The sequence below is a fragment of the Gallus gallus genome, chromosome 24 (genome assembly GCF_016699485.2).
Source record: "Gallus gallus isolate bGalGal1 chromosome 24, bGalGal1.mat.broiler.GRCg7b, whole genome shotgun sequence".
In the NCBI taxonomy this organism is placed as follows: domain Eukaryota; kingdom Metazoa; phylum Chordata; class Aves; order Galliformes; family Phasianidae; genus Gallus; species Gallus gallus.
In genome coordinates this window covers 4,537,664-4,563,414 of record NC_052555.1, presented here as the reverse complement: position 1 = coordinate 4,563,414, position 25,751 = coordinate 4,537,664, and the positions used below count along the sequence as shown (strand labels likewise).

The following is a 25,751-nucleotide window of genomic DNA, read 5'->3' as shown; positions in this document are numbered from 1 at the left end:
GCTGTCTGCAGGGACGGGGCACCACCACCTCTCTGGGCAACCTGTGCCACTGCCTCACCGCCCTCAGCATAAAGGACTTGCTTGGATGCAGTCAGTCTCATTAGATATAACACTTTATTTCTCAAGGCTAAGTGCTTGTTATTCTCAGGATGGCTTGAAAAGAATTAAAAAATATATATATATCCAAACCAGAGCAGTGCATTTCTTAAGGCTCCCTTAAAACCACCAAAGTTTTACTTGAGCTAATTAACCAACTACATTTTAATTCAATGAGAACACTTTGTAGCCCCAAAGAGGTGAGCGCTGCAGTTTTGCCTGTGCTCTCTGCAGCAAAAAGGTATGAACCTATAGGTGCAGAACTCAGCTCAGCCTGAACCGCAGAAGTGTGACAGGCATGTCCATAATTAAAAATGCAAAATTAGAAGATTGTCACTTATTTAGCTGACTTCTTGGCAGTAGAAGCCTGTCAGGAGGCTTGTGTTTTATTTATTTTTGCAAGGCAGATAAATCCTTTGGATTCTAAACTGCCTTGGCCTGAATTCGTGCATGACTCTTAATCCTCTGCTATGACACAGTGAATTCAGGACAAGCTTGATTAATAATTATATTCTACAGCAAAGTTGAGGGTTGAAACAAACTTGCTCTACAGCTTTTTGCTGCCTCGTCTTTCTTTGGGAGCATTTGCTCAGTGATGGGTCTCTCTCTATAGCCCAGCATTCCCAGTGCTGCAATTGAGCATCCTTGGGTCTCCTCATTACCGAGCAATTGTAGGGCTGGCTGCCCTGCCCGCTACCTGAAGGAGCCATCTGTGACAGCCACGATGGGAAATGACTTCCTTGCAGAATGCATTGCACTGCTGTGTTGTCTCGAAGCAAGTCATGGGCTTTCCTTCCTGGTGCAAGCATGGGAAGCACATCTCGGGGCTCTTTAGTGACATGGTTTTCATTAATTTCTAGGATGAATTAATGCCATTGTCCTGATTAGACATTAAAAAAAAAAAAAGACCTCTCTCTAAGAGTGTCACTTTAAGATACTTCATTTCTTTTGGTCTTCTTAACAGATTAAGCATCTGTAATGTTGACAAATATTTAGACGCAATCATTTTGCATTGAGAAATGCAAAGGAGTTTCGTTCTGCATGCAAACGCAATGATTGAGTTCTTTGAGCAAGCAAAAAATGAGGGGGGGGAGAAACTCCACCCCAATTCTTTCATCAATGCCTTTGACCGTGGGTGCAATCCTGACACCCAAACCGTTGGGCACAGAGGTGAGGAGAAAGCAGTGCACAACGGACACTGCTCGGAGCCAGACTGCAGCCAGCATTCACCATCCAGGCCCATACAAGACCATTTCTGTTTTGTGGTTGGCAACAGCACAATAAAAATATACTTGTCGTATTGCAAAGCAGTGATAAATGGTGGATTCGATCAGAGGTCGGCGTGTAGCTGTTTGGTGTGGTACATCTCCAACGCACACAAATGCTTCTCTGTTTACGGAATCTGATTTTGAAATGTTGCATGTGCTGCTGCTATCATGAACTCTTTCCTGCCACCCGTATGAAAAGTGTGTGTTAAATGAGGTGTGTCCCTTAGGCAGAAGCCAACCAACTTGGCTGGAAGCATTTCTTACTTGGGGATGATATTTTTTAATGCTTCTGTCAGTTGCAAAGCTGCACTTGTTTGCAAAAGCCTGAGTTTATCAACAGCGTGCACCATCGTGAAACGTGGGGCACACGGTGTTGTAGGTTGCAGTTCTGACTGTGCAATTTGGCAGAGGCAGGTGTTGTTTTGTACCCCAAGAAATGGGGAGGGACACATTTCCTGTTGGCTGGCTGATGGTTAATTTTTTGTGTTGTGATTGTAACAGGCTGCGTCTGGGTAGGAATTGAGATTTGATAACAGATGTGTCCAAGCGACCTCTTAGAGTTACACCGCTTTGTCTTTAAGGGCCCAACACATAGGATGGAGTTTACCAAAAGATACTGTATGTAGACATCAGGAAAGGCTGATGGATGCAAACGCATATCCCACATATCCCACATTCAGTGCTGAGAAACGTAGGATCTTACATAGCATGGCTTGGGTTGGAAAGGCCCTTAAAGATCATGGAACCATGGAATTGTAGAGTGGGTTGGATTGGAAGGGGCCTTAAAGATCATGGGACCATAGAATTGTAGAATGGGCTGGGTTGGGAAGGTCCTTAAAGAGTATACACCATAGAAGGGTTGGCTTGGGAACGTTCTGAAAGAGCATAAGAACAATAGAATGGTTGGCTTGGGAAGGTCCTTAAAGATCATATAACCATAAAATGGTAGGTTGGGAAGGACCTTATAGAGGACAGAGCCATAGAGTGGTTGGTTTGGGAAGGTCCTTAAAGATCATGTAATCATCAAACGGTTGGATTGGAAGGGACATTACAGTCCCCCCAGCCCCTGCCATGGGCTGTGTGCACCCCACCCCTCGGGTAGCCTGGCCTTGAGCGCTTGCAGGGATGGAGCACACACAGCTTCTCTGGACAACAGCTGACATGGAAGCTCCCATCAGGACCTTTTCTAAGGCACTTTTAGAACTTGAACCGATTTCTGCTGGCTCCTGGCTGCACGCCTGCATACAATGTGCAGATTTCATTAAATATTTGGGATGTTCTCAGGGTTCACATTTGGAACACGGTCCCCCCCTCGCACCCTGCCCTCTCCCCAGGCCCCCAGCAGCACTAACCTGTCTGTGTTTTCCCCTAGGAAGCTGCACAGCGGTATGAAGACGTACGGATGCGAGTTGTGCGGGAAGCGGTTTCTGGACAGCTTGCGGCTGCGAATGCACTTACTGGCACACTCAGGTGGGTCGGGATTGGGGTGCTGGTGGGGATGTGCTCAATGCCCACCTACTGCAACCTCCCGATGCATGCATTGCACCCAGGGGTGGCCTCGTCCCCTTTGCAGCAACAAATAGCAAACGTCTCGTCCAGCACCCATCCCTTGAGATGGGACTTTTTGGTGTTTTTTTGTTTTGGTTGTTTTTTTTTCACCTTGTTTTTAAAGTTTGTTTTCAGTTCTGTAATTGGGGAAATATTTTCCATGCTAAGCAGCCTGCAATAACAAACTCCGTGTAGCGCTCAGTGCTCTGTGCTGCTGCCAGAGGGCTCAGGCAGCGTCTTTGCTCCTGTGTGCTGGGCAGTGCACGCTGATCCTCACGTACAGATACCCGGCGTGGCTTCATTAGCAAAACTATTGCAGAATTAGGTATTCTCTGTCTAATGAATCTAACTATTGGGTTCAAATTATGCAGGCCCGTTAATTAAATAGATATAGGAAGGCTGGAGCGCTGCGCTGGTGAGGAGGCTTCTGCAAGTCAATTTAGCCTGATGTTCCTGTTGGGCATGCAGCCCCATGTACGGCTAAGGGTTTTATTTAATTAAAACTAAAAAAAAAAAAAAAGTGCAGGTGGCCACCGGGTTCGTTAGCAGAGATGTGGTGGGATGCTCCAAGGGGAGCAGTGCTGCACACTGGGGTCTCCCAGAGGGTCGATGCTGGGGAGCATCCCAGGGATGCTTCGGGTTGGTGGCAGAGATCCCGAGCTCGGTTGCTTTGCAAAGCAAAATCCCACTCTGCACGGGGCACGGGGGCTGTGGGGGGGGGACTCAGGGCCGGCAGCACCGCCGTGGGGCTGCAGGGCACGGACGTCCCCCCCCTCCCGCAGCACTGGCGTGCGCGGCTCGTGTTTGTTAGCGCTGCTTTGGCTCTCGTCCCGTCCCTGGCCGGCTGCCAGCCGTGCGGGTACAGTATGTACAGTGCGCGCCGAGCCAAGTTTGTCATCGCGCAGAGGATTAATTTTTTCTCTAATCTGGCAAGGGTTGGGGAGGGGGGGGGGGGGCGGGCAGGGCGAGCTCTCCCAGCGCTCGAAAACAGCCGCGGCGGATTCCAGCGCTGTTATTTATTAAAGCAGGAGACCTTTGCACCTCTCCCCTCGCCTCCCCCCGGCCGGGATGGAGCTCGGCTCTGCGGGGTCGGCTTGTTTTCCCGGTCAGCTTGCCTCATACACAAGCTGATGATTGAATTGGGAGCGTGCCCCAAAGGAGATGGGTGCCCTCTCCCCACGCCAGTGCCCCCCTCTAAAGGTTGAAGGCAGTGAACGTTATTTTTCATTGCAGTTTGCATTGCAAACTTACCTAAGCAACTGTTTTGGGGAGAAGCTCAATGGTAAAGGTGCACTGCAGCTAATGGGCAGATTAGGGAGCGCGTCCCCATTGCCCCGGCGCTGCAAGGTGTGGGGCACAGACCTCATCCCCTGGCATGGGATCGGGGCCATCACGGGAGCCACGGAGCTTTGGTTCTCAAAGAGCTGCGTACGTCCCCAGTCATCCCAGTGATGCTATTTTGTCTTCTTGACCAAACTCTTCCCATAGTGGGACTGAAGAAGCAATGACCTTCTTCTCGAGCTGAAATGCTCCAGCACAGAAAGGCAGGAAACTGCAGGAGCCCAATGGAGTGTTGCATGTTTTATTCTCATGGCTGTTGATCACTTTCCAAACTCAACCTGCTTGAGCCCATGCCTTTGGACTTCCCTGTGCCCCAGGGTAAAGGAGAGGGGAGCAGGGGAGGGGTGGTCTTGCAGGGAGAAGGGGTGGGAAGGGGCCACTGCCATCCTTGCATCCATCTGCCCTTGTGCTCTGATCTTGTGAGGTGTGTGTCTCATGGAAACACATTTCAGTTTGGGGTGGGGGGGGGGGATGGTGGGGTGCGGATAGGAGAATCTAACGTGAGTGAATGTAATAATTCTCATCCTTATAAATGTCCAAGGCAGCCCTATGGGGGTTTTGTGGTGCGCGGTGTGACACGGGGGTTATTCTGCGCTCTTATCTCAGCAGCTTTCAGGTGCATGATAAATACTCTGCCAAATGTTTACATTTCAATATAGGCTTACCCTTAATGAAGTGCAGAGTGTTGGTGCATGCGTGGCGTGGCTGCGTTATCGCTGCCTGCTCCTAACCGGGATGTGTGTGCAAAAACTTTAAAGGTTGCATTAAGAGGACAGAAAAAACTCATTGCCAGGGAGAAGCAGGGGGATTTGGGGATTTACTCCTTCGCTGCTGCTTGCTTTGTCTTTGCTTCTGGTCCGAAATCTCTGCCGTGGAGATGGATGCTGTGAGCACCCAGACTGCAAATAGGGACAAATGTGAGCAAGGCCATGTGTGCAAGCTGCTGCAAGGCATGGGCATTACTGTGCCCTCCTGCAGCACCTGCGCTGCCCGGGGGGCTGCGGGGGGATGGAGGAGCAGCTCTGGGAACTGCAAGCTGCTGGGAGCAGAATGCAGCTCCGACCCTGCTGCGATCCCATGGGTGGGGGTCCCACGGGGGGCACCTGAGGGGGCTCATCCTGCCGAGGTCTGGCACTACGGCCTCATTGCCCACTGCGCGTCTGTGATGAACACCAACTTCCCTCCCTCGGTGGTTATCTGCGGCTGAAGACGTTTGATCAGAGATGCAGGCGATAGATAGCCCCTCGCCGCGCTCCTCCCTCCGTGCCCGGCATTGTTCGGTGGATGGGAGCAGGAAGGGAAGCGCTGAAGGCTCAGCGGGGATTTTTCCCGGCCCCCCCCCCGCCCCGCCTGGCCGCCGTCCCGCGTTCGGTCCCCGAGTGATGTCAGCGGCCTGCCGGCAGGTCTGGATGTTCTGCCAGCATTCCTGCGTTTATGATCATCCGCAGATGTGCATCCAAGAACACACTGTACCCACAGCAGAAATTAATGCAGGCTTGACTGCCGGCCAACCCGCACACACAGGAGAGAGGAAGAAAGAAAACAAAAACTGTTTAATGCTGTTTATAAATTATACACTGGCTGATGAAAAATACATTTCTCCCCCCCCCCACCCCGCCCGCCGCCCCAACCCCCCAATCCTCTCTGCCTCGGGAGTCTGAGCTGAGACCAGAAGAATATGGTTTGCTTTTTAGCTCCTGTTTTGGCTCGGTTCCTAGAGCCGGCTGCTGATTCAGAGCCAGCTTCTTTTTCCCCCCCTTACCTGATGAAATATATTTATTTTTCACCCGTCACCGCTTCTCCTCTCTCCCCGCTTTTTGGCTGCTCTTTGTTATTTAAGGTGTGCTGCGCCGCATTATGCGGAGCGCGGTGCCAGGACCCATTACACCATAGTGCTCTCTGTAGCAAATAAATCTTACGCACATCTGTCTACATTAATACCGCTAAATATATGTGATCATCGCCGCGCAGCCCGTCGCCTTCCAGCTTCCTCGTCGTGCATGCTAGATAGGGAAACTTATGGAAGTTCAATGCAGGGCACTGTGCTGGAGCCCCCGGGGGGGTCGGGCTGGGACCTCTCCCCATGGCTGGGAGCCATCCCCTGCCCCATCGTTGTGCTTGCCCGGCCCTCCCCGCGCCGCTCGCAATCCATTTACATGGCTTTTGTGTTTTTTAATACTGCTAATGTTTATCATTTGCCCAACAGGCTTGACAGATTTTGTTTCCTGTAGAGCATCGCGGCTTTAAAGCCCCCTTGTTGCTAAGTAGCAGCCTCCCTGTACTGTAATGGGCTGATTTCGTATTCCGTTCAGCACTGTATCTTATTTTTGTATGCAAGACAAAGTGTTTTGATGGAGGACGATTGCAGAAGTGTCTGGAGGCTGTTTGGAGTTTTATGGGCTGTATAGTACACTGTGTGCTTTCTGAACAGAACACAGGCTGTTGAATTTTGGATTGGATTTGTCATTTTTTCCCCTCTGAGAGGAGGCTGTCAGATAGAACATTACTTTAAGGGTGGAGGAAAAGTGGAAATTATGTAATAACCTTTTTTGTTGTTGCTAAGCTGAAATTATTATTATTTTTTTTTAACCTGAAAGTATCCCCTCCTCCCCCTTACTTCTCCCCGTGTCCCCAAGCAGCGCTCCAATTAGCAGAGCTGGCTGATGAAGTTGGGATGGTGCCGCTGGTGGATGCTCTCCCCACCTTTGGTGCATCCATCCCGTCCCCTTATTTTCGGGTGGTGTGTGAGGGAGGTGCTGCCGGGTGCCTTCCCATGTCAGGTGATGTGGCACAGCAGTGGGCAAAGTCCCCAGTGAGGGACAGCCTTCACCCCGTCCCCCTGCCTGGCGTGGTGCAACCGCTGCCACCTGGCCAAGCCAACAGCTTGGGTGCCAGAACGAGCCCAAACCCCAGAGCCCAGCCTCGGTTCATCCCCTGCTGGCAGGCTTCCCCATGAGCATCGCTCCTGCCCTGCTCTTTGGGATGCAGACCCATTGCCCTGCAGCTTGAAGGCATCCGTGGAGGAAGGGTTGTGCCGAGCATCCCATCGGAGCACCACTTGGGCGCCTTTGGTTGCCTTTCGCTGACCAGCTGGAAGGAACACATAGGAAATGCTTGGGCTTACACCTTCCTCCTGTGCTACCTGGCGCTGCTGTCTGCCATTTCCCCATTAAGTTGGCAGTGCAGAGTGCCCCGATAGCACTGAGGATGAGCTCATCCTTTGGGGCTGAGGTTCACGCTCGGTTCAGAAGCCTCTACCTTTTATACAACCCACACCTTCCATTTTTTGTATTATTTTTATATTCAATTATTGCATTTTTATGACAGTTTAGAGAAGAGGATGAAAGGAAAACCCTTTCACATCTCTCTAAACCCAAGCCTGGTTTGCAGCTTGATATTTTCGGGCCCTTCTTCGATGTCTTTTATGCTTCTAGTGGAAAGTACTGGAGATTTTCCTAACTGTCTCTTCCACTTGGGTGGAACAGGGGAGAAGAGAAATAATAATAATAATAATAATAACAATAATAATAATAATAAAAAGCAGCTTTATGTGAGCAAAAGAAGAAAACAAGAGAATGGGGTAGAGAACAGGCTAAATTTAAAATTGTAATTGGCTGACTTCCACAGGCTTGCGGGTGTTTTAATGACTCATAATAACTTCATTTAAAACCAGCTGAGCAGAAAATAGATTGGAGAGGAGCCTCAGGCCATTATGGATTTGTTTTTTTTTGACAAGCTCTGTTTTCGGCAGCCAGGAAGGCACTCACAGAGGGCTCGGCTGTTTTCTCTCTCATGGAGTTGGTGGTCTGCCCAAGAGAGATTGTATAGAAACCAGGGCTGGGATTTTTTCTTTCTTTCTTTCTTTCTTTTTTTTTTTTTTTACTGATTAAAAATAGATGCCTTGAGGTATTATTTTAGCATCACTGTGGGTTGGTTTTTTTTTTTTTTTTTCCCTTGCACTTTTGATGTGGTAAATGGAACATAAATAAAATTGTTTTTGAAATTACTGAATTAATTAGGGTAGTAAAGCGACGACGGTGCATAAATTTACTTGGCACTTTTTTTTTTTTTTTTTTAATCCATATTTTTCCCTCTCTCCACCTTCTTGCCGATTACAGCGTTTTAATAATATATAATCCCAAATTTTTATTAATCCCTTGTGCTTGAGGGCGGGGACTGGAGTCAGTGCTGTATCACGCTCGCAGGGCTGTCGCTTTGGAGCACGCATTGCAGTTAGGCAGGGTCTGGGTGTTCTGTTGGCATGGAGCCCTGCCTCAGGACCCCTCCTCGAGATGCAGCACGGGCAAATGCTGCCTTTCCTGTTTTCTACCTCAAAATAGCAGCCATGCGTTTGTGTGGGTTGAGCCCCTTTGTGCCCATCCTTTGGCTGCGTCGTGTTTTTTGAGTGAGGCTGTTGTAAGGCTGGGCAGGAGCACAGGGCTGCAAGCAGACATCCCACAATGGCCCTGGTCCTGCTGGCTGCTCCCTGCCACAGCTGGGACCCTCGGTGGCAACCAGTCAATGACAGGGGTTGGAGCTGTATGGTCCTTGAGGTCCCTTCCAACCATATGTGGTTCTGTGCTCCTTAAGGTCCCTTTCAACCCAACTCATTCTACAATTCTATGGCTCTATGGTCTTTAAGGGCCCTTCCAGCCCAACCTGTTCTAAGTTCCGTGGTTCTGTGCTCTTCAAGGTTCCTTCCAACCCATTCTAAACTCTATGGTTCCATGATCTTTAAGGTCCCAACCAGCCCAAACCATTCTAAACTCTATGGTTCCATGATCTTTAAGGTCCTTTCCAACTCATCTTATGATTCTGTGATTCTTTTTCCTTCTGTTTTTTTCGAGGCATATGAGTTATATTTTTAAGTGCCTCTTCTCCTTATTGCCTCAGCCTCCTTTCAGCTTTCTCCTGGCCACCAGCCCCATAAAAGTTTATCACAGTCAGGGACGGTTAAATGGGCGCGGGAAAACAGTGGTTTAGTAAATTGTAAAATTAGTTGGGAAGGTTAATGAGGCATGGCTCATCTGCTGTAGGAGGAAAGCAGGTTTGTGGAGGTAGCAGAGCACCTTGCAAAGGTGTCCCCACTGCCACCTCTGTGACCCTCACAAGATCTGTCCGTCCCCATCTATTCATTTTTATCCTAACTCTGGGAAGACCACCACTGCACTTGTTGTAATGCAACGCCTCAATTGCGGTGCAGGAGGTGAAAATCAAAGCTTTGGAGCAGCCCAGCAGCTTCAGACCTGCTGCCTGCGCCGCAATTATGGCCTTGGGAACACCAAAGGCAAGCGGACGAGTGTCATTTTTAACCAGTTAGAACATTTTACTACTTCCTAACATCACAAGCGTTAAACCTAGAGAGCCTGCTCCTTGTCCTCAATAAAGTAATTAAGCTGAATGGGCGTTGGGAAGTATTATTAAGGCTGATAGGGACTAAAAATAGGAAAGCTCTGTTTTCAGATCCACAGAGCCTTTTCCTTATAGGTCGGAGCCATTTCAGGGCACCCCCATGCCAGGATGAGCTGTTGAGATGCGGGATGCTTTGCAGGAGGTGCGGTCCGGCACTAAAGCTTGTAGTTTGCTGTATTCCATGGGAGAAGTTGATCAATTGTCTCCACGTTTCACAGAGTAGATGCCTGGGGGAGTCTGAAAGAGGCCGTTCTTTCTTTTAGATGGTTTAAAGTAGTGGGTTGATGTCGGTGGCTCCAGGTGTGCAGTGGTTGGGTGCCCACCAGCTTGGGCACAGTGGGTAGGGCGCCCGTGGGCTTGGCATGGCCAAGGGGATGCTGCTTGATCCTAGTGCTAGGGCAGCTGTGCAGCCTGGGACTCTTGGGGGAAAAAGATGTGGAAAAAGGGGTCAAATGGCAGCGCTGCATCTACGGCTGCCCAGTAGGTGGGAACGGGGGGCAAAACCCCGAGCTGGGAGCCCCAGGCACCGCATCCATCCCGCCCGGGGGCGATGCTCGAGCTCGCCGTTTCTGGGATCTAATTTCCGAGAAGCCGAGCGCATCGCTCACGCCGCGTCATTAAAACAAGCATCATTCATCCCCATGTCACGGCGCGAGCAGCCTTAGCCCCGCGGGGAGGAAAAACCTGTCCAGCGAGGAAGAAAAGGGCCCATAAGCACAAAAAGCGCGTGCTGACCCCATCCCGCTGCGCGCCGGGCACTGAGCGAGCCGCTCCTCGGCGTGTTTTTGCCAGCCTGCTGCCGCGAGGACCTTTATTAGGCAGGAGCTATAAATTTGCTCGTACAGATATAAATGTTCGGTGGAGGCTTGTGTGCCAATTACAAGGCATGCTCCAAAACACAGCTGATACTTGGCAGCACGTTAAGTCCCATCCCCTTGGGAAGATCATCTGAAGATATCTATGTACTGTAGGCAATACAAGCCGCTCGCTAAAAATACCCTCCCCAAACTTCTGTTTACATTTTAATGGGCTAATAGTTTTTTACGGGTGTTATTTGAAAGAAGAAAAGAGGGAGAGGAAAAAAAAAGAGGGGAGGAAAAAAACAAAAGCCCTGACACCACAGCCTCTTGATGTACTGCTTTCAAATATGTCATGCTCCCTCTAATAAACATCTAACTGTTTTTTCTAAGCCCTGTTATAATAAGCTCAGATGTTGGATGACATTTTTCCTGGTGACTCACATAGTAAAATTAACCTTGAACTATTTACATATTCAATCGCCGTGCTCTCTCCTCACCCCCCCCCCCCCCCCCCCTCCTCTGAGCGTGTGTACATTGCAGGAATTCTGGCTCCAGATCAGTTTTTGTTTTGTTGATTAAAAAAAAATTCCCTGCCTGGAGTACACATCTACTTGAGTGAAAGAACACACAGTCCTGGCCTTTGGAAATTGGCAGGCAGCGTGCTGTTCCCTGACTGATAAGAGGTACTGTAAATAAAACTGTACAGCATAGCCTGTTGTAAAATGCCCCGTGTCTGTACTCATTGTTCTGACAGCTTATGCTTTTTTTGGGTATGCTGTTTTGGTACACTCTGTACTTCCTTATGTAACCCAGCGTGCATATCTCATCAGAACATTCACCCTGTTTATTTTAAAATCTCAAGGAATTTTGCTGTCCCCCTGCCCTCCCCGCCCCCCGGTCAGCTGCTGGCGGCCGCCTCGTGCTTTGCTTTTCTCTAGGTTGTTTAGCAGTCCCTGAGCCTCCCCGTATCCCCCCACCTGCACCCTGCACTCATGCCCACCTTCCCCTCTGCATGGGGTGGCATTGTGTTGAAGCTGGGGGCCATGTTGGAGCTGAGGACTGTGTCAAAGCTGGGGGCTGCAGCTCCGTGCTGTCCCCACCATGGCCCTGCTGCAGTGGTGGTGATGCTCATGGGGTCCTGGCCCTGCACGGTTCATCTGCTCAACATGGGGGCCAACTTGTTGCTGCATCAGGTTGATGTAACCTCGTGGATTACGCTTTGCAGCAGTGGGTCTTGGAGAGCTCGAAGTGGCGATGGAAAGGCATCGCCTTGGCAACTGCCTGCTGTACATCAGCTGTGCTGGAGGCTGATGGGGAGGGGTGGGCAGCACTGCCCTATTGATCAGGGTCCCATGGGTGCCCGGGAAGGCTGCCCCAGTCCTGCACTCCCAGTGCCTGTCCCTGCTGTTGGACTGGGAGCCGCCCCTCTGCACCTCACCGGGATGCTCGTTGTGCTCTGTGCCTGGTTTGGCTCAGCAGGATGGTTTGGGTCCTTCCAGGTGCCCATTTACCACTTTACACTGAATTTACCATTCAGTGGATGAGGTTTTGTTGTCCCCACGTGGACGGTGCCCCGTGCCCCTCATTCAGCCCTGGGTATGGCATGCAGCGTGTGCTTCTGGGGAGAAATGAAATTACAAAAAAAAAAAAAAGCCAACAACCCAACCCAACACAGAAACTGTGGCATGGCCCTGCTGGCCTTTTGGGTCACTGCTCCAGGAACAAAACATCCCGAGCAAGCTCCGGCACGATGGCTCCTGAACAGCAGTGACCTCTCTAATTATGCCGGTAATAGAGCCCAGCTCGTTATTAAAGCCGTCCTTGGGCAAGGGGAGGGGGCAGCTGATGCTGGGCCGTGTCCCCACATCCCTGTGTCCCCCAGCACATGGGAGCAGGGCTGCGGCCACGCCGTGATGTCACCAAAATGCACCTTCCTATTTATTTTTTTGCAAGCAGCCATGTGGTTTATGCACACTTGAGTTGTTTTGAATGCAAACTTGACATCATAGGGAAGGCAGCAGAGAACAACATATGCACAGTAAACAGGCAGACTGTCTTATTGATTAACAGATGAGACCTCTATTATCGATCAAAGCTTGGCGAGAAAATTTATCACTTTTAATTTCGCTGCTGCCAAATATTTCTGCCTGTGAGCCAGCCGTTACTAAGACAATTTAAAGGCGAAGGAATTCTCTTGGTAATGGATTTGGTGGTACCTCCGTCTCTCCTTTTGTTTCATTGCACTCTGCATCCCGGGGTTGGTTCCCGAGCGTGGATGCAGGCGTGGGGAGCAGCTCTGTGTGCCCCCGTCCTCCGCGCTCTGCTCCACGGATGGGTCCCAGCAGCAGCAGAATCGAGCTTCACGATCTCACAGCCTCGTTCACAGCTTTGTCCTGGCAGCGTATGCACTGGAGATAGTGTGCATTGTTAATCTGGTTTTATCTGGAAGTGACTTATCTGCTGTTAGACATCCTGTTTTTTTTCCTTGTTCTCACCAGCACCTCTGACCCGCCGCACGCGGCACATGTTGATAGTGATTTTCTAAGAATTCCCCCAAACACCACATCTCTCTCACGGGCAAAGGAGTATCTGTGCTGCTCACTGAATGGTGTTGTTTCTGCCGCGTTGCTTATCAGATGGTTCTGCCTTCGCTTTCCTCCCATCCTCTGATACTGGTGACGACGCTACAATAGGAAGGGGCAGGAAACCAATTAAAGTTAGATCAGTTGCCACTCTAATGAAACTCATTGATGTTTAATGATTTTTTGAAAACAAATATTTAATTTCTTCTTGGCAAGCAGCTCCTCGCAATGAAAGAACTGTGCAACATCAATGGGGTATCTGTGCATTGTGCTGTTATTTGGAACTCGCGGAGCAATGGGACGGAGGAGGGCGGCTGCTTCTTGCTGCTGTTTGTGGGCTATAAAATACACATCCCTCTATCCAACAGATTCTGCTTTTTATGAAGCGAATGGCTTTAAAAATACATGCGTTCATAGAGGAGTCCTCTTCATATCGCTTTCATGCTGTGTTGGTTCCGTGAGAACCTTTCTCTCCAGGAATGGATAAATCCTCCTATGAGACACCGGTTAGGAGCTTTGATTTTGGATGCTTGCTGTTGAGTTGCTCCATCCGAGCCCTGTCCCCATGCATGGCTTCAGTGCTGGGGATGCCTGGCTGCGCCCACCCCATCCCTTCTGCAGTACTCTTTGCCACTGTGGTTTCCCACCTTGCCGTGTGCTGTAGCTCTCTGCTGTGCACGCTCTCTGAATAATGCTCCTTTTCCCCTTTGTCTTTCCAGCGGGTGCCAAAGCATTTGTCTGTGATCAGTGCGGTGCGCAGTTCTCAAAAGAAGATGCCCTGGAGACACACAGGCAGACACATACTGGTATGTTGACTTTTCTTTTTTTGCTGCTTAACTCCTTCTCCAAACAAACAGTGCAGAAGGAAGCGCTGTGCATGCTGCCTCCGCCCTGGGCAGCCGCGCTTTCTAGGAGAGCCATCTCCCAGCTCTGTTACTTCTCCCCCATTGAGCCCTTATGTCCAGTGGAGGGATCCTGTGTCCCACCGCCCCCATTGATCTTGCCCCATTCTGTCCCTAAGCAATGAACGTTGCTGCCGTTCCCTTCAGGGATGCTCAGAGTTAGGCTGACTTTCTGCAGTCGTGCAGTGATGCAGTTGCTGGGGAGTGCGGTGCCCTGCTCTGGGTGTGGTTGTGGTGCTGGTTTCACCCCAGTGGGGTTTGTTTGTTTGTTGGGGTATGAAACTTGCTGAGGGACTGGTTTTAAAGTGGTTTTAAAATGGTTTTAAACTAGTTTTAAACTTCTGCTTAGAGAGACAAGGGGGAATGATTTTAAGCTGAAACAGGGGAGGTTAAAGCTGGATATCAGGAGGAAGTTTTTCACCCAGAGGGTGGTGACGCACTGAACAGGTTGCCCAAGGAGGCTGTGGATGCCCCATCCCTGCAGGCATTCAAGGCCAGGCTGGATGTGGCTCTGGGCAGCCTGGTCTGCTGGTTGGCGACCCTGCACATAGCAGGGGGTTGGACCTGGATGAGCACTGTGCTCCTTTGCAACCCAGGCCATTCTTTGGTTCTGTGATTGATATGATTCTAAGCGCCTGTTTATCAAACCCCATTTAGACCTAAGTTAGATATCTAAGCTTCCTTTGGAAGTTTTGGCAAACCGCAAGATTAACCCTTTGTGGTTGTGGCTTCTGACCTGCCTGAGTCCATTTCAATCTTGAAATTAGTTCCATTAAGGTAAGTCAGCCTTCTGTTGTTGTTGTTGACCTCTTGGAATTATTTTTGTATTTGCATTAAAATTTGTGACTCTCAAAAAGGGAACGTCCCTGGGTGGGTTCTTGGGAGATGGTGGTGGAAGGAACAGCGCAGCTCTCTGTCTCTGTGGTTCAGCTTGGAGTGTCTTTGTGCTGCTGGATGGCCACCCTTGTTCTGTGCACTGAGCATTGGCCATGATGCAAACTGACCAGTATCCAAAGGATATTGCCTTTAAGAGGAGTAAGTGGGAGAGGTGCAGGGAATGCAACCGGCCCTGCCCTTGCCCTGTACCCGGGAGCAGAAGTTTGGAAGTACAGAAGTGTTGCTGTTGGCAGGAGTTGCTAAAGGGGTTGCAATTTCCTTCCAGACAATTGGTTTGTTGCTCTCTTGATGTTGTAAACACGGCTCTAAAATTCAGGTGTAACTCTCATCAAACTTTTACTGAATGTGACCAATGTGATGGCACTTGGCCACCATTTCAGACTTTAAGAGAAGCTTTCCAAGAGATAAATAACGCTGTCAAGACTGTTTTGATGATCGGGAGCCTGAGAGTGATGCATTATAAATCATCTGAGAATCTCAGCCTACACTGATCGTTCTCTTCCTGCTTTCAAGCATCTTTACAAATAATTGCACTGTATCTGGGGCTCTGTGTGGGTTTCACCTTGCAGTCATGAGGTCTGTGTGTCGCTTCTAACGGGATGCTGAGATGCTGAGTGGGATAAGAGCAGAACTGGGGCCCTGGAGGGCCTTGGGTCCCTTTCTTGGCACAGGAGCAGAGCCCCATCTGTTAGCCCAACATCACAGGGTGTTCAGGCAAATAAAGAGCACCGTGAGTCCCTCCTGCAAACCACTGTGTGATAGGCCACGCTGATAAAGAAGGCAGCTTGCATTGCAGCACTGTCTTAGCTTCCGTGCTTTGTAAGAGTGAGATAGCCCGAGCTCTTCTTCCAGTGCAGCGCAGACACGAGGCAGTGATTCACTAAAGCCCAATTGCTTTTGTAGCTTAGCACTAAAGTATGCATGTAGGAAACCATCATGCAGCAAATACAGCGTAATACGACTGCTCCCTCTGTGAGGAAAACGTTGCTCCTTTCCAAAGAGCTATCAACAGTTGGCTTTTGCCACGTTTCTGTTATTGTGCTTTCCAGCTCTTTGGGTTGGATGCAGCTGGCCGTGGGTAAGCACGAGGAGCTCCTTCAGCCCCATGCAGGGTGACAGATAGACGTTGTAAACGCTGCCCTTCCAACCCACAGTGGGTTTGCTATGGGGCACGGAGGAGTTCACATCAGGCAGTCCCAAGTGGAGTCTTGGAGCAACTCCTGAAATGAAAATTGCAGTGAAGAGCCCGCTCCCCTCTGTGCTATATTAAGGGCAGTTTAAATTAGAGCAAGCTAGTCTTTCAATGCTGAAAAAACTGATAGATGCCATTAATGGCTGCATTTATACTCAAAGGTTGAAATTCGATGTGTGGACGCTATGTTGGCATGCAAAACATGACCGGTTATATGCCAGAGGTTTTAATGACCGATCAGTAATATAAATTGCTGCGTCACTGAGCAGGAATAGGCTCAGCACGTCATTTGATCTGGAAACTTTGCTGGCCAAGCAGCAGGTAATAAATTTCAAAGTGATTGCCCTCTGTATTCAAAGTCATGCTACTTGAGGCTGAACTTTGCAAACCGTAATCTTTTTAGCAACTGTATACGCTGTAGGTTAGGGAGGGGAGAAAAGCTTGCAGGAGCTGCTCAGCACATCAAGGGGTTGGCTTTGGTGCGTGCTCCATGCTGGGCTGGTGAAGCAGGCTCTGGAGCATGGGTTTGATAGCGGCCATGTGTAGTGTCACTGTCCCAGAGCACCGCCAAACATCACGCTCCCAGGGCTCTGCAAGCCCTGCAGGCAATGGCTTGGTCCAAACCCATCCTGAAAACCATGCAGAGCAGCGTGGAGATGGGCTGTTGCTGGTGACCTTGACAATTCTGCATGAGTCAGTGTTGCTCTGATGGGAAACCTTAGGGCCGGACCGTGGCAGTCTGTGTGCGTGCCAAGGCTCAAAGGGTGACATGAAAACTTAGCCCAGCGGAACACGGTGACCCAGGTTAAACAGGTTTATCATCACCTCTGTGAGCTGTAAACACACACATCTCAGTTACACATCAGAAATGGGCTCTATGTCCAGAGGAGCCCACGCTCGCTGAAATTAATAGCTTCCTGTTGTTGGGCGGCACTCAAATAGCACTGCCCGTGGCATAAGAAACGTTCCTCCAATACAGTTGCTATAATTAGCTCACTTTCTAAATAATGACATCTCCCTGAAAAGGTTTTGGAGCGGCGTCCTCTCGTCCTTAGCAGCAGGTTGTTTGGCCAGCTCGGTGGAAGACCTTCACGCTTTGCCAGAAAGAAAAAAAAATTCCCTTTTTTGGTAGATGTTGGGGTGGATGGATGGCTTCAGGGGTGGCTCAGGCGTTTCGCAGGGAGAGGCTCAATAAATAAGCTTTGTAGAGGACTCGTTTGGCACAGATGGACCAAACAGACCTGTTCTGTTCAGAAATGCAGCTGTTATTGGAGGGTGCAGCTCCAGTTTGCAAAAAGCCAACTGGTGGTTGTTGGTTTTCTGGGTCATCCAAAGCTTGGGAAGTTTTCTGAAATGGATGACTAAGGACTCGTGGTTTTATTTTTTTTTTTCCACGTGGGGAGATGTTTCTCAGGTGAGCAGTTTGGATGTAGGAACCCTCTTTTTCTCATGTTTTTCCATTGTTCTCACTGCCCCTTCCGGAAGACAATGCAAAATAATAATCCAGGAGGAGCTGGACTTGGCAGTCCTTCTGGGACCCTTCCAACTCGGGATACTCTGTGATTGCACTTTGGTGTAAATTTGCTGCCTGGTTACCGCTGTAAAACAGTCTCCGTCTCTTACGGTGGAAAAATTAAGCCCTTCTTTCAGCTGCCATGTAGAACGTATTAAAAGACAAAGTCACTTCTGCTTGTAAACATAGGGATGGCCGCGCCGCCTATGGCCCGGCCGGCTCCGGGCTGAGAGGTTCTTTCTGGGTGTTCACTTTCCTTGGCCTCCATCCTACAGCAATAGGAAAAGCAGCAACTGTTCTGGCTCACCTTCATAGCAGCGTAAGCCCAGCGCCATGCCGGAGGGAGAGTGTGGAAAATTACTTACTGTGCTCTTCTAATGTAGAGGAAAAATTCAATGTATTCAGGAGAAAGCCAACCACCACCAAGCCATGCAGCCACCGATGTGGCTCCGGTAGCTCATTGCCGGCGTTGGTGGTAACGGGGTTGGGGCTTGGCTGGTGTGCCATGCACTTTTAGAAGTACCAGAGGCGACTTGTGTTGTATTTCCTAAAAGCAAGAGGTTTCATCCCATCCCTCCTCCTCCTCCCTGCTGTGCTCCCGGGGCGCTGGGGCCATCGCTCCCTTCTCCCACCCACAGCAGACGCTTCCAGTGTCGGCACTGGGGTGCAAACAGCAGAAAGGAGTTAATAAAACCAACGTGTAACTGAAAATTGAAAAGCTATAAATCTCCCTTTATTTTTTTTTTTTCCTGGGATGTTGGTAGCATTTTGATTTAATAGTTGGACAAACACAAGGGTCTATTTTATTCAGAGTTTACAGGCCTCAGGGCTGTTATTCCTCCAAATTTAATAGCATTGAAATTGCAGGGTTTGCGATAATTTGCCTATCACTTTCTGCTCTCCCATTGATGTTTATTGTCAGCGGGATGGAATCTCAATCCGATTCACTTAGATAACATGTCTGTTAAACATTTAGATAATTGTGCCATCATTAACTTGTCACATTATTTTAGAGATTCAAAACAGTAACGTGGTAAGTGGAGGTACAAAGGGAAAAAAAATCCCACATGCAAGAGCGGAGTATGGGGTGAAGAGGAGCCGGGAGGGGACAGTGCTGCCCTGGGATGCTCCCACCAGAGGGATGCTCCTGTCCCAGGGAGCTGGGAGGAGGCAGAGATGGGGATTGCAGCCCCCAGACCCACCAGCAGCTCCTCTCCTCTCCCCAACCCAACATGTGCAGCATCTCCCGGCGTGCTTGCGACTTTCTATTACTGTTTCACGGTACTCTGGAGGGTTTTAACAGAGCTGCTTGATTGGGCTTATGGGGAAAATACCATCAGATAGCATTTTTCTCCATAGATAGCGATAACGTACGGGAGTATTAAGTATGTTTACACGTAATTATCCCTCCTGTACTCGGTTGCGTGAACCTAAGTGGAAGAGCAGAGGACGCAGAAGGCATGGGTGTGGGTGCAGATGGGTGAGTGACCCCCGCAAGCTCTGAGCTCTGGGGATGCTGCAGCACCACAGAGATCAGCAGGAGTGCATTGGGGAGCTCCTGTTGGACCACATGCGGGGTCAGTGCAGGAGGAGGGCTGCATTACCAGCCCCTGCCCCATGTCCTCTGTGCCCAGCCGGAGCTATTCAGGTTGGGGCTGTCCCATTTCTTCATTTCATTACTGGTGTTGCGTTGGCTACTAGCAAACAAACAAAGCAGTTACACTTAAAATCGTGCTGCAGGCTTTGGTGTACGATGCCTGGCTGAGCGAAGCTTTGGCATATCTGCCCTGTAATAGCTCCAATTTCAGATGCAAGTACAGGCAAGGGAACAATCAGCATTTTGGTTTTTCATTAGGAAGAGAAAACTTCCCTGCGTGTTGGAGTCTGCAGAGCATTGGGCTGCCTCCTTCCTTCAGCATGGGGTGCTGGGGATGGGACATGGTGCTGCAATGGGGCTGTGGGGCGAGTGAGCTGTGAGCAAAGGGAACGTGGGCAGGAGCCATTGAGAACAGGGACAGGAACTTTTGGGAATGTGGGTAGGAGCTTTTGGGAATAGGGATAGGAGCCACTGGGAATAGGGACGGGAGTCTTTGGGAATAGGGATGGAAGTCTTTGGGAATAGGGATAGGAGTCTTTGGGAATAGGGACAGGAGTCTTTGGGAATAGGGACGGGAGCCTTTGGGGTTAGGGATGGAAGTCTTTGGGAATAGGGACAGGAGTCTTTGGGAATAGGGACAGGAGTCTTTGGGAATAGGGACGGGAGCCTTTGGGGTTAGGGATGGAAGTCTTTGGGAATAGGGACAGGAGTCTTTGGGAATAGGGACAGGAGTCTTTGGGAGTAGGGACGGGAGCCTTTGAGAACATGGTTAGGTGCTTTTGGGAACCGGGACAGGAGCCTTTGGGAATGTGGGCAGGAGCCTTTGGGAGCATGGGTGGGAGACTGCATAGAGCCAAGCTGTTAGGGAGAGGAGAGGGAAGGCGTTACCATTTGTCATAATTGGGCTCTCTGACCATGTGTAGATCTTTACAGGTGGAAAACCATCCCCACTGCCCAGGAGGTGGTATCTCCCAGCCTGCTGCTGGAGGCCGAGCATTGCATCCCTGCACCCCAGCTGTGATCCCAATAACAAGTGAGACGAGAGGGTGGAGGAGAGGCCGAGTGGTGAAGTTGAGAGTGCACAAATTGTGGATTTTTCCACAGTGTAACAAAGTTTTGCTCCTCGTGTGCCAGCAAAGAATGTTTCAGGCATCGCTGCCAAGTCTTGCAATATTTTGGCAGCTCTCAGAGTGCTTCACGGACCTGGAGTCCTATGAACACATCTGAAAGGATTGCAGAGTGAAAAACTGTAAATACGCAAGAAAACATCAGCTCCAAAGCTGTTGTTTTATTACACGGCTGTGATTTTTCTTTTGGAGGTTGGAGTGCTCGGCTATGGCAGTACTGAGGAGACCTCATGCATGGGGCTGGGCTGGGGATGCAGGCTTTGGTCCAGGTGTGAGCATCACACGACCCTATGTGAGGAACAGATGGGAGCGGAGATGTGGGTACTCGGTTCTGGAAGTGAACTGCAAACCCTGAGCATGCCAAATAAATCTGGTTTCCCTCAAAACGCTGCCTTCCTTGCCGAGGTTTTAGCTGCCACATGTGGAGGGTGCGAAGATGCTTTTGGCATCCGACGTGCCCAGGAGATGAAATGGGAGTGATTACAGACAGAGAAACCATCTTCTGGCAGGAGGTTTGCTGCTTCAGTAATGCAGGCACCTATGGAAGTGCAGTGGCAACCCTGAAGGTGCTTTCATGGAGGTTTTCAGGGAACGTGGCACTGAGGGACGTGATCTATTGGGCATGGCGGGGTTGGGTTGACAGTTGGACTTGGTGATCTTAATGGTCTTTTCCAACCCCAATGATTCTGTGATTGTATGTCTTAAGGAGAAGGGGGAGATGAATCCATAGATGTGTCTGGGTGAATGTTTTTGCCCCCTCTGCCGCTCTGTTCTTTCCCATTGGTATCAGTTTCCACTCTTCCTTCAAAATCTGCATAAAAAACTCACAGTAACGTTTTCTGATGAGCTGATTGGATCAGGTGGACATCCAGCCTCTGGAATGTTTGTTACCGAACTGAAAGCTGAGTTTTGGGCTGCATGCTCATGTTTGGACAGCTTTTAGGTGGTCTAACAAAAGGGAAAGGTCTGCAGCGCTTCAGTGCGGGTTGGAGATCCCAACCGTGCTCAATCCTGAGTGTTCCTTGGGGGGAGGGATGTGTGAGCTCGGGTGTTTGGGTGTAGCAAAGTGGGATGGAAAAGGTGATCCAAGAAAGGACAAAAACACGGTTTGAAATGGGATGACCAAAGAACACTCAAAACGCGAACTCCTTGGTTTTGTAAATAAAAAAAGATCAGCTTTGTTTCCAAACACTTTCCAAACTAAAAATGGCAGTTGCGAGAGCGTAAAGAGGCATCTGTCTTAATCAGATCATGATGGGCTGATATCTTATTAACCCCGAGCTGCTTTTGGCAAGCAACCATGGCCGCAGAGCAGAGGCGCTGCCCTGGGGCTGGGAGCTGCCAGCAGCTGGAGCTCCTCTTGGTGCAGCTGTAGCAAATGCAGCATTTCAGAAAGTCGTGTCCTTTTTCAGAAGCTGCTGCCCAAGAGGGTCCCCCCTTTACCTTTCTGCACCTTCCCCTTGTGTGGGGACGAGCCGTGCATTTGTCCCCGTTTTGCTTTCTGCCAAGCGATGCAGGGCTTCAAGAGCCCTTCCCAAGTTTGTTTGTAAAGGGGGCTGAAAACTGCAGGCAGAGGGAAGGGTGAGCACCAGCACCCGGCTGAAGGCTTTTGCCTCTCCTGTGTTTCCCTGCTCCTGGCCCAGGAGCTCTGTATGTGGAAGCTGATGTCTTCCAAGGGATGCGGTTTCTTTGCAAACGTTTATTTCTACAAAAACAATGACTGTGACAGCGAAACTTCCCATTGGAAGCCTTCTTAATTTAGGAGCATAATTCACGATGACAGTTTAACAAACGGGCAGCTCTTGCAGATAAAAATGAGCATGGAGCAGTCACTCCTTCCATGGGGTCCAGAGGCAGCAGCATAGCCCCAGAAGCCCATGGCCGTGAGCACAGACCTGCCATTGGGCTGCCATGTACCCAAAGGAGTGTCCCCGTCCCCCACAGCCTGGCAGAGGTGCTGGAGAACGGCGTGTCCCCAGCTCGCCTCTCCGAGGTCCTGCTGCAACCCGACCCGTAGGGTTTGCAGCCCAAACATTTTGCTGTGTGTCTTGGCTCCCTCCTAGCAATGCCATACCCGGCATTCTCACCATGCAAACAAGTCCCACGTCTCCCAGAGCTGCCCCGGCCAGCATAGCATTTGATAAGAGCTGGAGATGTGCACTGTGTTGAATGCAGCGAAGCCAAAAGTTCTCTGTGTGCTGAAGGCTGCCTGTGCCCCCGCTTCCTTGCAGAGCTCCAGAGCTGATGTTTGTAAGCAAATAAAGAAACAGAGAAGTTTGTTTCTTGCTGTTGCCTTGGGGCCATGCTCAGCAGCAGCAGTGGGTCAGATGCTGCAGTTTGGAAGGGACATTCCCTGCTGGATGTTGATAGGAGCTTGCTTTGGAGTTGTAGTATCTTGTGTTAGCTGAGTATATCAGTGTGTAGAGTTGGTGAGGTGCAGTGTGACCCTCTGACACCGCTCCCCAAGACCCATTTCCATGGCCTATTTTCCATGCAGTTTTCAGCTGGATGGACCCTTTTGAGGAGACAGAGGAATTACAACACCCTGAAACACACCAGATCTCTCCAAAAGCTCTGTTAGGTTTCAATTGGTGCCACACACCAATGTAGATAACGGGAGCTAAGTGTAATTGGGCGCAGACATTGGCACACATTGTAGTCCATCCTCACACCCTGCAGGAGGCTCTGCCAACAGAGCAATCAGGGTTAAAGGAAAGAGGCCTTTGTGCAGAGCACCATGCATGCCCTGAAAGCCGCGTTGTGCGTTTTTAGCTTTGGGAAGGACATCAAAAGGCATTTGGAAAAAAGTAGTGGTTGGTTTGGGACGCAGCTCCTCTAATCCAAATATATCTCGGCAGCACCACGTGACGGTGGCAGGCTGCTGTTACCTGACTTGAACTTGGGATCCTCGTGCTGCTCCGGCTCCGTGCAGCACATACAGCCTCCCGTCCTTGTCATGCTTCGCCATCTCCATCTCACCTGGACTCTGGTGGTGTTGGATGCATCCAGCCCCGTTTGGGGCCAAGCATCTATCGGGTGCTTCAACATTTTGCGTTCAGAATACCAGCATTCCCTGGTTGCAAGCTGTGGGTGCTGGGAGCTCTTGCCGGAGGGGTGATGTAGGGGTGATGCCTTACCCAGGGCTCCTGCAGCATCTCTGGGTACTGCAGGTTTGCACCGTGCATTGGGATCCCATCCTCAGCTCCCAGCCCGGACCCGCGGAGCCACTCGGATCCGCAGCACAGAGCCTCTTTGTCTGACAGTAATGTTCTGTGACAGTGCTTGAAATCTGAGTCTGAGCACACATTCCTGAAACCGGGAATCGCGCTGCCTTTCAAACCCGCTTCTTTTCTTAACCTTTAAATTAAAGGAAAACAAAAATTCCCTGCCCTTCCGAGAGAATTTATAGTCGGGAGCTCGGATCGGACAGGAAGTGCAACGAGGTTGGCGTTGCTGTGATCAGCCACGTTTGCCTAAAATCAACAAATAGAAAGGTAGCAGACCTGTGTGCTCGCGTTTAAAATGAGCGCCCAATGGTCTACGTTTAATTTTCCTGTGCAAATACTATTTAAACTGCAATGAGAAAAGCCCTCTTGCTAAGCTACAGAAAAATCTTTCTTGTCCTTTAATTCTAGATGAAGGGGATTAGTGTGAACATATTTAACCTCTGACCCTCAAACAAAAGCATTATCAAATTTAGTTGCCAAGTGGTTCCCCATTTAACTGAACCAGTTCAGTATCTCAGCAATTTTTTTTTTCCCCACTTTTCCTTTAAAGTTTTAAAATCTATTGTTGCCCTCAGAACATTCAGAGGGTTTGCACTGCTCTGTTCGGGCTGGAGATGGTTGTCAGAGTGCCGATAAGGGAAACCAACTCCGTGCAGTTGGTGTCAAACTCACGGAGGGTTCAAAAAGAAAAACACAAACGAAACCGCCCCAGACAAACAGCGCTTGCGGTGGCCTCTCTAGGTGAGGCCGTTTGCACCTTCGTTTTCCTGCACCCGCCCTGCTGCTGGCGATGCCCCAGCCCTGCTCTAAGGTTTGCTCGCCGCAGCACCGATGCCTGTGCCGCGCTCCCCCAGAGCAGGAAACAAAAGAGCACTCTCTGCTCTCTTAATCTCAGTTTCCCCGTGCACGCAGCTGGGGCACCCACAGCCTGCAGTGTGCTGCTGTGTGCCTCGAGGTGCGTTGTGCATCACCTCCTTTTTGGGGTGAACGTTTTGCACCACCTCCAATCCGTACACGGTTGAGCGTTTTGCGTTGCCTCCATATGGGGTGAGCATTTTGTGTCTCCTCCAGTTAGGGTGGGCATTTGGATCTCCATATGGCATGAGCGTTTTGTGTTGCCTCCATATTGGTTGAGCATTTTGCATCCTCTCCATTTGGAGTGAGCATTTTGCATCATCTCCATTTGAGGTGAGTATTTTGCATGCCCTCCATTTGGAATGAGCATTTTGCATCTCCTCCATATTAGTTGAGCATTTTACACGTGTCCCCTCCATTTGCAGTGAGCATTTTGTGTCCTCTCCATTTGGAGTGAGCATTTTGCATCAGTCCCATACAAGATGAGCATTTTACACTGCCTCCATACTGGTTGGGCATTTTGTATCCCCTCCATTTGGAGTGAGCGTTTTGCATCCCCTCCATATTGGTTGAGCAGTTTGCATCCCCTGTACTTGGAGTGAGCATTTTGCATTGCCTCCATATGGGGTGAACATTTTGCATTGCCTCCATACAGGATGAGCGTTGTGCATCCCATCCATTTGGGGTGAATGTTTTTCATCCCCTCCATACAGGGAGAGGCCGCAGTGCTCGTGAGTGCTGGCGCTGCCGGATGTGCCGGCAAGGAGCACTGTGGGGCTGCATCAGATAGTGATGAAATGTGTAAAACTAGGTGGCCAGGGTCTCCCAGCCTGAGGAAAATATTCCGGCTCCGTGGAGGAATGCAGAGAGGGGCCTCCCTTAAAAAGCTGGTGTCCATTTACAGTGCATCTCTCATAAACTCGGCCACTGGGGTAAGGGCAGGGGGACCAGCCCTCCTGGTATGTGATTGATTATCTGGTATTTATGCCATTGAGGACTTTTCAGCAGTTTAGGGTCAAAGGGTCATCTCATGTGTCTTGCTGCAAATCCGCTTCCTTTTGTACAGTGAGGGCTGGGTGAGCAGACACACAAAAACAGCTTTTTCTTTTCCTTGGGAAAAAGGGGAGGGGGGCGGGCTGGTGTCAATGAATTTTTTTTTTCAGTCTTTTCTGAATAGTGTCCTTTTTAATTCTAAAGAACTTTTAATTAAAAGTAGCAGGAAAGTTCATCTTGACAAGGTTTAACTTACCTTAACAGTTACTTTTGTGTCCTGGGATCCTTGTCCTCCCCACTTAAAAAAGTATAAAAACATATTAAAGAAAAATGAAGGAGATGTTTCTCTCCATTACAGTTTCACATCTTCGTGAGTTGGCTGAGAGATCTTTTTCATCTCT

At 49.8% G+C, this 25,751-nt stretch overlaps 1 protein-coding gene across 2 annotated transcripts in view; it reads left to right on the top strand.

Annotated features, from left to right (window-relative positions):
* ZBTB32 (zinc finger and BTB domain containing 32) overlaps window positions 1-25,751 on the top strand; it is a 72,512-nt gene that overhangs the window by 32,454 nt on the left and 14,307 nt on the right. For both annotated transcript variants that reach the window (NM_001321488.2, XM_025143185.3), the window contains exons 3-4: window positions 2,737-2,834; window positions 13,767-13,853. In NM_001321488.2, coding sequence (NP_001308417.1) covers window positions 2,737-2,834; window positions 13,767-13,853 — 185 coding nt within the window. The remainder of the gene's footprint in view (window positions 1-2,736; window positions 2,835-13,766; window positions 13,854-25,751) is intronic.